This window comes from Heterodontus francisci, chromosome 8 (assembly GCF_036365525.1).
Source record: "Heterodontus francisci isolate sHetFra1 chromosome 8, sHetFra1.hap1, whole genome shotgun sequence".
In the NCBI taxonomy this organism is placed as follows: domain Eukaryota; kingdom Metazoa; phylum Chordata; class Chondrichthyes; order Heterodontiformes; family Heterodontidae; genus Heterodontus; species Heterodontus francisci.
The window spans coordinates 84,392,180-84,406,469 of record NC_090378.1 but is presented as its reverse complement, the minus strand read 5'-3'; the positions used below and the strand labels follow the sequence as shown (position 1 = coordinate 84,406,469).

General features: G+C 45.2%; 1 protein-coding gene across 1 annotated transcript in view; it reads right to left on the bottom strand.

Annotated features, from left to right (window-relative positions):
- lrrc39 (leucine rich repeat containing 39) overlaps window positions 1–14,290 on the bottom strand; it is a 36,771-nt gene that overhangs the window by 12,344 nt on the left and 10,137 nt on the right. The window contains exon 3 of the mRNA XM_068037568.1: window positions 14,065–14,221. Coding sequence (XP_067893669.1) covers window positions 14,065–14,221 — 157 coding nt within the window. The remainder of the gene's footprint in view (window positions 1–14,064; window positions 14,222–14,290) is intronic.

Genomic DNA, 14,290 nt, shown 5'->3' with positions numbered 1-14,290 from the left:
AAGTTGTTCAATGTGAGAACAAGTTCAGTCAGGCGGAGGAGGGTGGTGATGGATGGGGACTATTTGGACCTCTGTTCCAGGAAGAAGCAGAGAGCCCTCAAACCGTCCTGGTGGGGGATGAAGGTGTAGAGAGATTGGACGTCCATAGTGAAGAGGAGGCGGTTAGGGCCAGGAAACTGGAAATTGTCAAAATGACATAGGGTGTCAGAAGAGTCACAGATGTAAGTGGGAAGAGACTGGACCAGCGGAAAAAAGATAGAGTCAAGATAGGAAGAAACAGGAGCAGGCTGAAACAATGGATCTGCCGGGACAGTCCTGTTTGTGAATTTTGGGAAGGAGGTAGAAGCGGGCTGTCTGGGGTTGTGGGATTACGAGGTTGGAAGCTGTAGAGGGAAGATCTCCAGAGGAGATGAGGTCAGTGACAGTTCTGTGGACAGTAGCTTGATGTTCGGTGGTGGGATCATGGTCCAGGGGGAAGTAGGAAGAAGTGTCTGAGAGTTAAGGTTGGTACGCCAGACAACAACAGCACCACCCTTATCTGCAGATTTGATAACAATGTCGGGGTTAGACCTGAGAGAACAGAGTGCGGCAAGTCCAGAGGGGGGTAGGTTAGAGTGAGTGAGGGAGGCAGAGAAATTGAGACGGCCGATGTCTCGCCGACAGTTTTCAATGAAAAGATCAAGAGCGGGTAAGAGGTCAGAGGGAGGGGTCCAGGTAGAGGGGGAATGCTGGAGGCGAGTGAATGGGTCCGCTGGTCAGGGGGAGGACTCCTGGTCAAAGAAGTGAGTACGGAGGCGAAGGCGACAAAAGAAGAGCTCAACGTCATGCCAAGCACAAAATTCATTGAGGTGGGGACATAAGGGGATAAAATTGAGTCCTTTTCTGAGTACAGAACATTCAGCGTCAGAGAGGGGAAGGTCAGAGGGTATAGTGAATACACAGCAAGGGGTCAGATCAGAAGGGGTGGGGTCAGAGGGAGGTGAAGGGGAAGAAGAATCTGGAGGGGCATTAGTCCCCATCAGCTGCTGGAGCTTGCATTCCTTAACACCTGAAAGGAAGAAAAAAAGTTTTTTGTTAATGCATCGGATAAGACGAAGGATGAAATGAAATTGCGGAGTAGAACAGCTTTGAGATAAGGTGAGGGAGTGCTTCTGGAGAGAGAGGTCCAATGTGTACATGTGGCGGCGCATGGCACTGAGTGTGGATCTCAGGATGCGGCAAGAACAGCAGTCTGAGGAACATTGTATTTCTTGGAGTCAATTCACACTCTCTCTGTACTAACGCTTTGTCTTTCAGCACACCATTAACATACCGTTTGCCTTTGTTACATGACCTTCTGGTCAGCTATTCTCTGTGACCTTGTCCTATCAACCCCTTCTCTTTTGTTATCTCTTGCTCCACTCCCGCTTTACTTGCTTAAAACATTTTACATTTCTAATATTTGTCAGTTCTGATGAAGGGTCACTGACCTGAAACGTTAACTCTGCTTCTCTCTCCACAGATGCTGCCAGACCTGCTGAGTGTTTCCAGCATTTCTTGTTTTTATTTCAGATTTCCAGCATCTGCAGTATTTTGCTTTTATACTAGTTTGCCTGATCTCTCCTTGTAATTTAACCCTTGGAGTCCAGGTTTATTCTACGCTGCACTCCCTCTAAGACCAATATATGTTTCCAAAGGTGTGGTGCCCTGAACTGCTTACAGTGCTCCGGGTGTAGTCGAACAGGGCTTTGTATAGCTGAAGCATAACTTCTAACCCATTGTATTCTGGTCCTCTTGCTATAAAGGCCAACATTCCATTAACCCTTCTGATTATTTTCTGTACCTATTCATGACATTTTAATGATCCATGTACATGGACCTCCAGGACTCTTTGGACCTCCACTGCTTCTAGCTTTTCACTATTTAGAAAATACCTTGCTCTATCCTTTATAGGTCCAAAGTGGGTGACCTCATATTTGCCTACATTGAAATCCACAAATTTGCCCGTTGATTAATCTATTAATATCTAGTTGTAATATTATGCTTCCATCTATGCTACTTACAATGCCACTTATCTTTGTGTCATCGGAAAACTTAAATATGTGGCTTTCTATCCTATCAACCAAGTCATTAATAAATATGATGAATAGTTCAGTCCTCAACACAGATACTTTCAGGACACCAATAGTCACATCCTGCCAATTAGAGTACCTGCCCATTATTCCTACCCTCTGTCTCCTGCCACTCAGCCTGCTCAATAAATTGCCTTCAATTCCATGAGCTGATATGAGTTTAAAGCAATCACTCACTTACTAAGGGATAAGTTTTTATTTTAATCAAATTATTAAAGCAAACATTTTGATTTGGCCCAACAATTTAATTTTGTTCAAAGTTGTCCAATGTGGTTCTATCAATTTCTTGGCAAAATGATTCTAAATACTTGTAACTGTTTCCTTTGCTGTCTCACTGAGGTAGATAGGATCCACTGAGTCAGGTTACTCATTTTTACTACTTTCAATGACGATTAGAACTGATCTTCTGAAATAGTTCATTGTAACTTTCGTGTCAATAAATTGTTTTTCCAGGACTCCTGGACAATAATGTCAAAAGCAGTAACATATAGACATGAAAGTACTGTACAAAGTGCCATAGAGCTATAGCAAATGAGAACCTGCATGTTAGATGAGCTACTAAGCTGTAGTCTGTATTGAACAAACTGATCTTAGCTGGGGTAGTGATTAGGCAGCCATCACCCCATAGCTAACAATAGGACGGGGAGAATTAAAAAATTAAAAATCAGTGTTAGATGGTGTATGTGCAAGTTGGATGTGTGGAAGCAGCCGACTTAGCTGTAACACCCACCACAGTGTAATAACCTGCCAGCACTCATTGACAAGGCTCACACATAAAGAATGGTCACTTGGACGAGATACCAAAAGAATAGTTGGCAATTGTGTTGCACCCCATCCAAAGTACAATGCTGTTTGAACTGGGGAGGGAGAAAATTGGGAGACGGGAGAGAGTATTTCAATGTAAAATGAATTAAGTACATTGAGTATATCTCAAAAAAACTCAAAATGCTGTGTTTTGTTTATTGATGTGTTGTCATAAAGGAAGAAATCTTGGTATCGTGAATAAAGTCAGCTTTGGCAACTGTATAATAGATAATGCTGTCGGCTATCAAGGGCAAGCTCTCAGGCAGCAGACTAAATTCCTCTGTCTCCCTGTGACTACAATCCATAGATAAACATTACCAGCTCTGGGGTCTGCTGAGAACGTAAGAAAGACTGGAAGGAGAAAAGATCTCCCAATCCATCAAACAGGTCCCTTCACAGATCTTGTTTGTGAGCTTTTGTTTTCTTTTTCTTCTGCTAGATCTTTAGAATTATAGGTTTATGACACAGAAAGAGGCCACTTGGCTCATCATGTCTGCACCAGCCAAAAAACGAGCCACCCAGTCTAATCCCACTTTCCAGCATTTGGTCCATAGCCCTGCAGCTTACGGCACTTGAGGTGCATATCCAGACACCTTTTAAATGAGTTGAGGGTTTCTGCCTCTACTACCCTTTCGGGTAGTGGGTTCCAGACCCCCACCACCCTCTGGTGATAAACCTTTTCCTCATCACCCCTCTCATCTTTCTACCAATTACTTTAAATCTATGCCCCCTTGTCACTGACCTCTCTGCTAATGTAAATAGGTCGTTCACATCCACTGTATCTAGGCCCCTTCGAATTTTGTACATTTCAATCAGGTCTCCCCTCAGCCTTCTCTGTTCCAAGGAGAACAACCCCATCCTATCCAATCTTTCCTCATAGCTGCATTTTTCCAGTCCCGGCAACATCCTCGAGAGAGAGGGTACAGTAGAGATTTACAAGGATGTTGCCAGGACTGGAAAATTGCAGCAATGAGGAAAGAATTGGATAGACTGGGGTTGCTCTCCTTGGAACAGAGGAGACTGAGAGGAGATTTGATTGAAATGTACAGAATTGTGAGGGATCCGGATAGAGTGGATAGGAAGGGCCTATTTACCTGAGCACAGAGGTCAGTGACTAGGGGACATAGATTTAGAGTGATTGGAAAAGGATTAGAGGAGAGATGAGGAAAGAGTTTTTCACCCAGAGGATGGTGGAGGTCTGAAACTCACTACCCAAAAGGGTGGAAGAGGCAGAAAACCTCATCTCATTTACCTGGATGTGCACCAGAAGTGCCCTAACCTTCAGAGCTACGGACCAAATGCTGGAAAGTGGGATTAGGCTGGGTGGCTCCTTTTTTTTAGCCGGCGCCAAGTGGCCTCTTTTTGTGCCATAAACTTTCTAAGATCCATTGATTCTAAGGTTCACTAGATTGGTTCCTGGGATGAGAGGGTTGGCCTATAATGAGACACTGAGCCAATTTGGTCTATACTCTCAAATTTAGAAGAATGAGAGGTGATCTCATTGAAACATACAAGATTCTGAAGGGGCTTGACAGGGTAGACACAGAGGTTGTTTCCCTTTTTTGGGGAATCTAGAACATGGGGACAAGTCTCGTGATAAGGGGTTGATCATTTAGGACTGTGATGAGGAGAAATTTCTTCACTCAAAGGGTTGTGAATCTTTGGAATGCTCTACCCCAGGGAGTTGTGAATAATTCATCATTGAATATATTTAAGGCTGAGATAGACAGATTTTTGGTCTCTCAGAGAATCAAGAGATATGGGCAGGAAAGTGGATTGAAGCCTAAGATCAGCCATGATTGTATTGAATGGCAGAGCAGGCTCAACGGGCCATATGGTCTACTTCTGCTCCTATTTCTTATGTTCTTATATTCTTATCTCCTCTGTACCCTCTCTAGTGCAATTACATCCTTTCTGTAATGAGGTGACCAGAACTGCACACAGTATGCATGTTGTGGCCAAACTAATGATTTATACAGTTCCAGCATAACCTCCCTGCTCTTATATTCTATACCTCAGCTCATAAAGGAAAGGATTCCATATGCTTTCTTAACCACCTTATCGACTAGTCCTGCTACCTTCAAGGATCTGTGGACATTCACTCCAAGGTCCTCTACACCTCTCAGTATTCTCCCATTAATCATGTATTCCTTTGCCTTGTTTGACCTCCCCAAATGCATCACCTCACATTTCTCCGGGTTGAGTTCACTTTTCTGCCCACCTGACCAGTCCATCGATATCTACCTGCAGTCTACAGCTATCCTCCTCACTGTCTACCAAATGGCCAATTTTTGTGTCGTCTGCAAACTTCTTGATCATGCCCCCTACATTTATGTCCAAATCGTTAATATATACCACAAAAAGCAGGGGACCCAGTACTGAGCCCTGCGGAACGCCACTGGAAACAGCCCTCTAGTCACAAAAACAGCCATCAACAACTACCCTATGTTTCCTGCCACTGAGCCAATTTTGTATCCAGCTTGCTACATTTCCCTGGATCCCATGGGCTTTTATTTTTTTAACCAGTCTGCTAAATGTGTACTTGTCAAAAGCCTTGTTGAAATCCATGTAGACTACAGCAACTGCACTACCCTCATCAATCTTGCTTGTTACTTCTTCAAAAAATTCGATCACGTTGGTCAGACAAGATCTTCCCTTAACAGAGTTTGCAAGTTCTCCCTGTGACTGCGTGGATTTTCGCCAGGTGCTCCGGTTTCCTCCCACAGCCAAAGACTTGCAGGTGATAGGTAAATTGGCCATTGTAAATTGTCACTAGTGTAGGTAGGTGGTAGGGAATGTGGGATTACTGCAGGGTTAGTATAAATGGGTGGTTGTTGGTCGGCACAGACTCGGTGGGCCGAAGGGCCTGTATCAGTGCTGTATCTCTAAATAAAAAAATAAAATAAAAATAAATTCATGCTGACTATCCTTGATTAATCTGTGCCTTTCTAAGTGACAGTTTATCCTGTCTCTCAGAATTGATTCCAATAATTTGCCCACGACTGAGTTTAGACTGACTGGCCTGTAATTATTCGGTCTATCCCTCGTTTCCTTTTTAAACAGAGGTACAATGTTAGCAGTCCTCCAGTCCTCCGGCACCACACCTGTATCCAGTGAGGACTGGAAAATGATGGTCAGACCTTCCGCTATTTCCTCTCTTGCTTCTTTGAACAGGCTTGAGTACATTTCATTCTGCCCTGGTGATTTATCAACGTTCAAGGATGCTAATCCCATTAATACTTCCTCTCTCCCTATGTTTATCACACCCAATCCTTCACACCCCTCTTCCTTAACTACAATATCTGCATTGTCCCCCTCTTTTGTGAAGACAGACGCCAAGTATTCATTAAAAGCAATACCAACATCTTTCGCCCCTACACATTGGTTACCTTTTTGGTCTTTTACGGGCCCTACTCTTCCCTTAGTTATCCTCTTACTCTTAATGTATTGATAAACACATCTTTGGGTTCACCTTGATTTTTCTTGCCAATATTCTTTCATGCCACCTCTGCAAATGGAAAAATAAAGTGTCAGCAGCTTTGTGCAGAGGGGTTTGCTGAACAAATCATTCAGCTTTCTTTTTATTCTTTCATGGGACGTGAGTGTCCGTGGCTAGGCCAGCATTTGTTGCCATCCCTAATTGTCCTTGAGAAGGTGATGGAGAGCCACCTTCTTCAGTTGCTGCAATCCATCTGGTGTAGGTACCCCCACAGTGTTGTTAGGGAGGGAGTTCCAGATTTTTGACCTAGCCACAGTGAAGGACTGGCGATACAATTCCAAGTCAAGATGGTGTGTGACTTGGAGGGGAACTTGCAGGTGGTGGTGTTCCCATGCATCTGCTGCCCTTGTTCTTCTAGGTGGTAGAGGTCGCAGGTTTGGAAGGTGCTGTAGAAGGCGCCTTGGTGAGTTGCTGCAGTGCATCTTGTAGATGTTACACACTGCTGCCACTGTATGGCAGTGGTGGAGGGAATGAATGTTTGAGGTGGTGGATGGGGTGCCGATCAAGCAGGCTGCTTTATCCTGATGGTGTCGAGCTTCTTGAGTGTTGTTGGAGCAGCACTCATCCAGGCCAGTGGAGGGTATTCCATTACACTCTTGACTTGTGCCTTGTAGATGGTGGACAGGCTTTGGGGAGTCAAGAGGTGAATTATTTGCCGCAGAATTCCCAGCCTCTGACATGCTCTTGTAGTTACAGTACTTATATGGCATGTCCAGTTCAGTTTCTTTTTTTTTATTCATTCATGGGATATGGGCATCGCTGGCCAGGCCAGCATTTATTGCCCATCACTAATTGCCCTTGAGAAGGTGGTGGTGAGCTGCCTTCTTGAACTGCTGCAGTCCATGTGAGGTACACCCACAGTGTTATTAGGAAGGGAGTTCCAGGATTTTGACCCAGCGATAGTGAAGGAACAGCGATATAGTTCCAAGTCAGGATGGTGTGTGACTTGGAGGGAAACTTGCAGGTGGTGGTGTTTCCATGTATTTGCTGCCCTTGTTCTTCTAGGTGGTAGAGGTCACGGGTTTGGAAGGTGCTGTCTAAGGAGCGTTGGTGCATTGCTGCAGTGCATCTTGTAGATGGTACACAACTGCTGCCACTGTGCGTCGGTGGTGGAGGGAGTGAATGTTTGTAGATGGGGTGCCAATCAAGCGGGCTGCTTTGTCTTGGATGGTGTCGAGCTTCTTGAGTGTTGTTGGAGTTGCACCCATCCAGGCAAGTAGAGAGTATTCCATCACACTGCTGACTTGTGCCTTGTAGATGGTGGACAGGCTTTGGGGGAGTCAGGAGATGAGTTACTCGCCGCAGGATTCCTAGCCTCTGACCTGCTCTTGTAGCCACGGTATTTATATGACTACTCCAGTTCAGTTTCAAGTCAATGGTAACCCCAGGATGTTGATGGTGGGGGATTCAGCGATGGTAATGCCTTTGAATGTCAAGGGGAGATGGTTAGATTCTCTCTTGTTGGCAATGGTCATTGCCTGGCACTTTCGTGGGCCGAATGTAACTTGTCACTTATCAGACCAAGCCTGAATGTTGTCCAGGTATTGCTATATATGGAAAAAGACTGCTTCAGTATCTGAGGAATTGCGAATAATTTTAAGCACTGTGCTATTATATGTGAACATCCCCACTTCTGACCTTATGATGGAGGGAAGGTCATTGATGAAGCAGCTGAAGATGGTTGGGCCTAGGACACTACCCTGAGGAACTCCTGCAACAATGTCCTGGGGCTTAGATGTTTGGCCTCCTACAAATACAACCATCTTCCTTTGTGCTAGGTTTGACTCTAACCAGTGGTGAGTTTTCCCCTTGATTCACATTGACTTCAATTTTGTTGAGGCTCCTTGATGCCACATTCTGTCAAATGCTGCCTTGATGTCAAGGGCAGTCACTCTCTCCTCACCTCTTGAATTTGGCTCTTTTGTTCATCTTTGGACCAAGGCTGTAATGAGCTCTTGAGCTAAGTGGCTCTGGCGGAACCCAAATTGAGCATCGGTACACAGATTATTGTTGTGTAAGTGGAGCTTGATAGCACTGTCGACAGCACCTTCCATCACTTTGCTGATGCTTGAGAGTAGACTGGTGTGGTAATTGGCCGGATTGGATTTGTCCTGCTTCTTGTGTACAGGACATAACTAGGCAATTTTCCACATTGTCAGGTAGATACCAGTGTCGTAGCTGTACGGGAACAGCTTGGCTAGGGATGCAGCTAGTTCTGGAGAATGAATCTTCAGTACTACAGCCGGGATGTTGCAGGGTCCATAGCCTTTGCTGTATCCAGTGCCTTCAGCCGTTTCTTGATATCACGTGGATTGAATTGAATTGGCCAAAGACTGGCATCTATGATGGTGGGGTCCTCAGGAGGAGGCCGAGATGGAACATCCACTTGGCACTTCTGGCTGAAGATGTTTGCAAATGCTTCAGCCTTGTCTTTTGCACTGATGTGCTGGGCTCGCCCATCATTGAGGATGGGGATGGCGATGTTTGTGGAGCTTCTTCCCCGGTTAGTTGTTCAATTGTCCACCACCATTCATGACTGGATGTGGCAGGACTGCAGAGCTTTAATCTGATCTGCTAATTGCGGGATTGTTTGGGCAGGCAATGTGAAACCAATCAGCGCAGCGATTACAGGTGGGGTTGGGTCAGGAAACGTCGTTGTGCTTCAGACATTCCAGGCAGGGCAATCCAATGCAGAGATACACCAGGACTGGGTCAACAGGGAGTATGTTGAGGTTACAAACAGCATCAAAAAGATAGCAGATTTCCTTAACTCATTCAGTAAAGTGCAGCAGCCAGTAAATAAATAACCAGCAGTAGCAATAGAGTCACCAAAGAAGAGCTTCCTCTTTACACCCACTCACTCGAGTGGATGCCAGTAATGCTGGGGTTTAGGGGCTGGTTCAGGTCATATCCTGTTTTAGTTTGTCCCTGAATTAACAGTAATGGTAAAATAAAATTGCAACTAATTTCCAGTTACCAATTAAAGAGGGTGAGGTTAATGTATGATTAGGTGTAATAAATAGACTTAATGACTGTGTATATATTAGAGGTAGTTTTTCTCATTCAAAAATATAACTCTAAATATCACAAGCATTATGAGATTCTTTCACACTTATGAAAGAACTTGTTGAATGCCCCAATATTGATGCATTATCTCAAGATTGTTTCCCGAATTGCCCATTATCTTAAGTTAATCAGGCTCTAAAATTTGAAATCCACAAAACGGAGTATCTGGAAAGAGGAGCATCTCTTTATTCTATAACACCAGTGTGTCCAACGGTGCATATTGAGGATTTTTTTTTTTAAACCTTTAACCTGTTGGCAGGGCACAGAAGCTCATCATTCACATCTTACCTCTAGTTTCCAACCTCTCTCAATGCAGCACTCCCTTAGTACTGCAGTGGAGGTTATGCAATCAATCTTCTAGTCACGTTAAATAATAATAAATGTATATGTTTAATTGTACAGCTAATTTTTATACAGGAAAATTACTTGTGTTACAGTGGAATTTTTATAACATGGGAGGAGGGCCTCAGAAGCAAAAAGATTGAGAACCCAAGCTTTATGAGACTACGCATCAATACCAAATACACAAATCCGTAAAGGTGGCAGGTCAAGTTGATAAGGTGGTTAAAAAGCATATGGGTTACTTTGGTTTATAAATAGAGGCATAGAATATAAAAGCAAAGAGATCATGCTAGGGGTAGGCAGTGGCATAGTGGTATTATCACTGGACTAGTAACCCAGAGACCCAGGGTATTTCTCTGGAGACATGGGTTCGAATCCCACCACAGCAGAAGGTGGAATTTGAATTTAATTAATATTCATTCTGGAATTAAAAGCTAGTCTAATGATGGCCATGAAACCATCGTCGATTGTTGTAAAAACCCATCTGGTTCACTAATGCCCTTTAGGGAAGGAAATCTGCTGACCTACATGTGACTCTTACATGCCCTCTGAAATGGCCTAGCAAGCCTCTCAGTTGTACCTAACTGCTACGAAGTCAATAAAAAGGAATGAAACTGGACGGACCACCTGGCATCGACCTAGACACCGGAAACGACAACAGCAAACCCAGCCCTGTCGACCCTGCAAAGTCCTCCTTACTAACATCTGGGGACTTGTGCCAAAGTTGGGAGAGCTGTCCCATAGACTAGTCAAGCAACAGCCTGACTCACGGAATCATACCTTATAGACAATGCCCCAGACACTGCCATCACTATCCCTGGGTATGTCCTGTCCCACCGGCAGGACAGACCCACCAGAGGTGGTGGCACAGTGATATACAGCAGGGAGGGAGTTGCCCTGCGAGTCCACAATATCGACTCCAGACTCCATGAAGTCTCATCGCATCAGGTCAAACATGGGCAGGTACCCTCCTACTGATTACCACCTACCGCCCTCCCTCAGTTGATGACTCAGTACTCCCCATGTTGAACACCACTTGGAGGAAGCACTGAGGGTGGCAAGGGCACAAAATGTACTCTGGGTGGGGGACTTCAATGTCCATCACCAAGAGTGGCTCGGTAGCACCACTACTGACCAAGCTGGCCGAGTCCTAAAGGACATAGCTGCTAGACTGGGTCTGCGGCAGATGGTGGGGGAACCAACACGGGGGATAAACATACTTGACCTTGTCCTCAGCAATCTGCCTGCTGCAGATGCTTCTGTCCATGACAGTATTGGTAGGAGTGACCACCGCACAGTCTTTGTGGAGACGAAGTCCCGCCTTCACATTGAGGATACCGTCCATCGTGTTGTGTGGCACTATCACCGTGCTAAATGGGATAGATTTCGAACAGATCTAGCAATGCAAAACTGGGCATCCATGAGGCGCTGTGGGCCATCAGCAGCAGCAGAATTGTACTCATCCACAATCTGTAACCTCATGGCCCGGCATATCCCCCACTCTACCATTACCATCAAGCCAGGCGACCAACCCTGGTTCAATGAAGAGTGCAGGAGCAGCACCAGGCATACCTCAATGAGGTGTCAACCTGGTGAAGCTACAACCCAGGACTACTTGCATGCCAAACTGCGTAAGCAGCATGCGATAGACAGAGCAAAGCGATCCCATAACCAATGAATCAGATCTAAGCTCTGCAGTCCTGCCACATCCAGCCATGAATGGTGGTGGACAATTAAACAACTAACTGGAGGAGGTGGCTCCACAAATATCCCCATCCTCAATGATGGGGGAGCCCAGCACATCAGTGCGAAAGATAAGGCTGAAGCATTTGCAACAATCTTCAGCCAGAAGTGCCAAGTTGATGATCCATCTCGGCCTCCTCCTGAAGTCCCCAGCATCACAGATGCCAGACTTCAGCCAATTCGATTCACTCCGCGTGATATCAAGAAACAACTGAAGGCACTGGATACTGCAAAAGCTATGGGCCCTGACAATATTCCCACAATAGTACTGAAGACCTGTGCTCCAGAACTTGCCGCGCCCCTAGCTAAGTTGTTCCAGTACAGCTACAACACTGACATCTACCCTGCAATGTGGAAAATTGCCCAGGTATGTCCTGTACACAAAAAGCAGGACAAGTCCAACCCGGCCAATTACTGCCCCATCAGCTTACTCTCAATCATCAGTAAAGTGATGGAAGGTGTCATCGACAGTGCCATCAAGCGGCACTTGCTTACCAATAACCTGCTCAGTGACGCTCAGTTTGGGTTCCGCCAGGGCCACTCAGCTCCTGACCTCATTACAGCCTTGGTTCAAACATGGACAAAAGAGCTGAACTCAAGAGGTGAGGTGAGAGTGACTGTCCTTGACATCAAGGCAGCATTTGACCGAGTATGGCATCAAGGAGCCCTAGCAAAACTGGAGTCAATGGGAATCAGGGGGAAAACCCTCTGCTGGCTGGAGTCATACCTAGCACAAAGGAAGATGGTTGTGGTTGTTGGAGGTCAATCATCTGAGCTCCAGGACATCACTGCAGGGGTTCCTCAGGGTAGTGTCCTAGGCCCAATCATCTTCAGCTGCTTCATCAATGACCTTCCTTCAATCATCAGGTCAGAAGGTGGGATGTTCGCTGATGATTGCACAATGTCCAGCGCCATTCGTGACTCCTCAGATACTGAAGCAGTCCGTGTAGAAATGCAGCAAGACCTGGACAATATCCAGGCTTGAGCTGGTAAGTGGCAAGTAACATTCGCACCACACAAGTGCCAGGCAATGACCATTTCCAACAAGAGAGAATCTAACCATCTCCCCTTGACATTCAACGGCATTACCATCGCTGAATCCCCCACTATCAACATCCTAGGGGCTACCATTGACCAGAAGCTGAACTGGAGTAGCCATATAAATACCATAGCTACAAGAGCAGGTCAGAGGCTAGGAATCCTGAGGCGAGTAACTCACCTCCTGACTCCCCAAAGCCTGTCCACCATCTACAAGGCACAAGTCAGGAGTGTGATGGATCTTTTGTCAATCATTGTGAATCTATTATCTCTGGTTATTGATCCACTTGCCTGGATGGGTGCAGCTCCAACAACACTCAAGAAGCTCGACACCATCCAGGACAAAGCAGCCCGCTTGATTGGCACCCCATCTACAAACATTCACTCCCTCCACCACCGACGCACAGAGGAAGCAGTGTGTACCATCTACAAGATGCACAGCAGCAATGCACCAAGGCTCCTTAGACAGCACCTTCCAAACCCACGACCTCTACCAACTAGAAGGACAAGGGCAGCAAATACATGGGAACACCACCACCTGCAAGTTCCCGTCCAAGTCACACACCATCCTGACTTGGAACTATATCACCGTTCCTTCACTGCCGCTGGGTCAAAATCCTGGAACTCCCTTCCTAACAGCACTGTGGGTATACCTACCCCAAATGGACTGCAGCGGTTCAAGAAGGCAGCTCACCACCACCTTCTGAAGGACAATTATGGATGGGCAATAAATGCTGGCCTGGCCAGTGACGCCTACATCCCATGAATGAATAAAAAAAAAACTTTGTAAATCACTGGTTAGGCCTCAGTTGGAATATTGTAGACAATTCTGGGCACCACACTTCAGGAATGATGTAAAGGATTTAGAATGAACACAGAGGAGGTTTATCAGGATGTTACCAGGGACAAAGGGCTTCAGTTATAAGGAAAGATTGGAAAAGTTAAGACTGCTCTCCTTAGAACAGAGAATGCTAAGAGATGACCAATTAGAGGTTTTCAGGATGATGAGAGGTTTTAATCGAGTAAATAGAGCAAAACTATTCGCTCTGGTCAGTGGATCAATAACCAGAGATAATAGATTCACAATGATTGACAAAAGATTCAATGGGGAGATGAGGAAATTTTTTTTCACTCAGTGAGTTGTCGGATTTTCGAACACTCTACCTTAAAAGGTGGTGGAAGCTGATTCGATAAATAATTTTAAAAGGGAGTTGGCCAGGTACTTGAGGATGAGGACAGGGTTACAGACCAAAATGTGAGGCTGTGGGACTCTTTCTAAGTGTCAGCACAGGCATGATGGCCCAAATGTCTGTCTTCTGTGCTGTAAGCTTTTATGATGCTAAGATAAAATATGTGAAATAATTTCGATGAATCTACTGAATATAGAAACAACATACGGACAATAAGAAAATAGTACTACTCGCCAGGACTGGCCAAAATTCACTTAAAATGAATGCAAACCTATTTCCTTTGGAATCTCTTTGACTGAATTTCGTGACAAATCCAGCACAAGAATATTGTCGAATTTTCCAACAAATCGAGGAATAATTTCCAAGCCTGTTCTGTGGATCTGCCACTCTTGTAAATATGTCATTTGTTGTAATGCATCTGGTAGTGACTGAGAAATAAAGTAAAATGTTAGCATCCAGCACAATAAAGATTACAAATTAAAAGGGTTCTGCTGGCA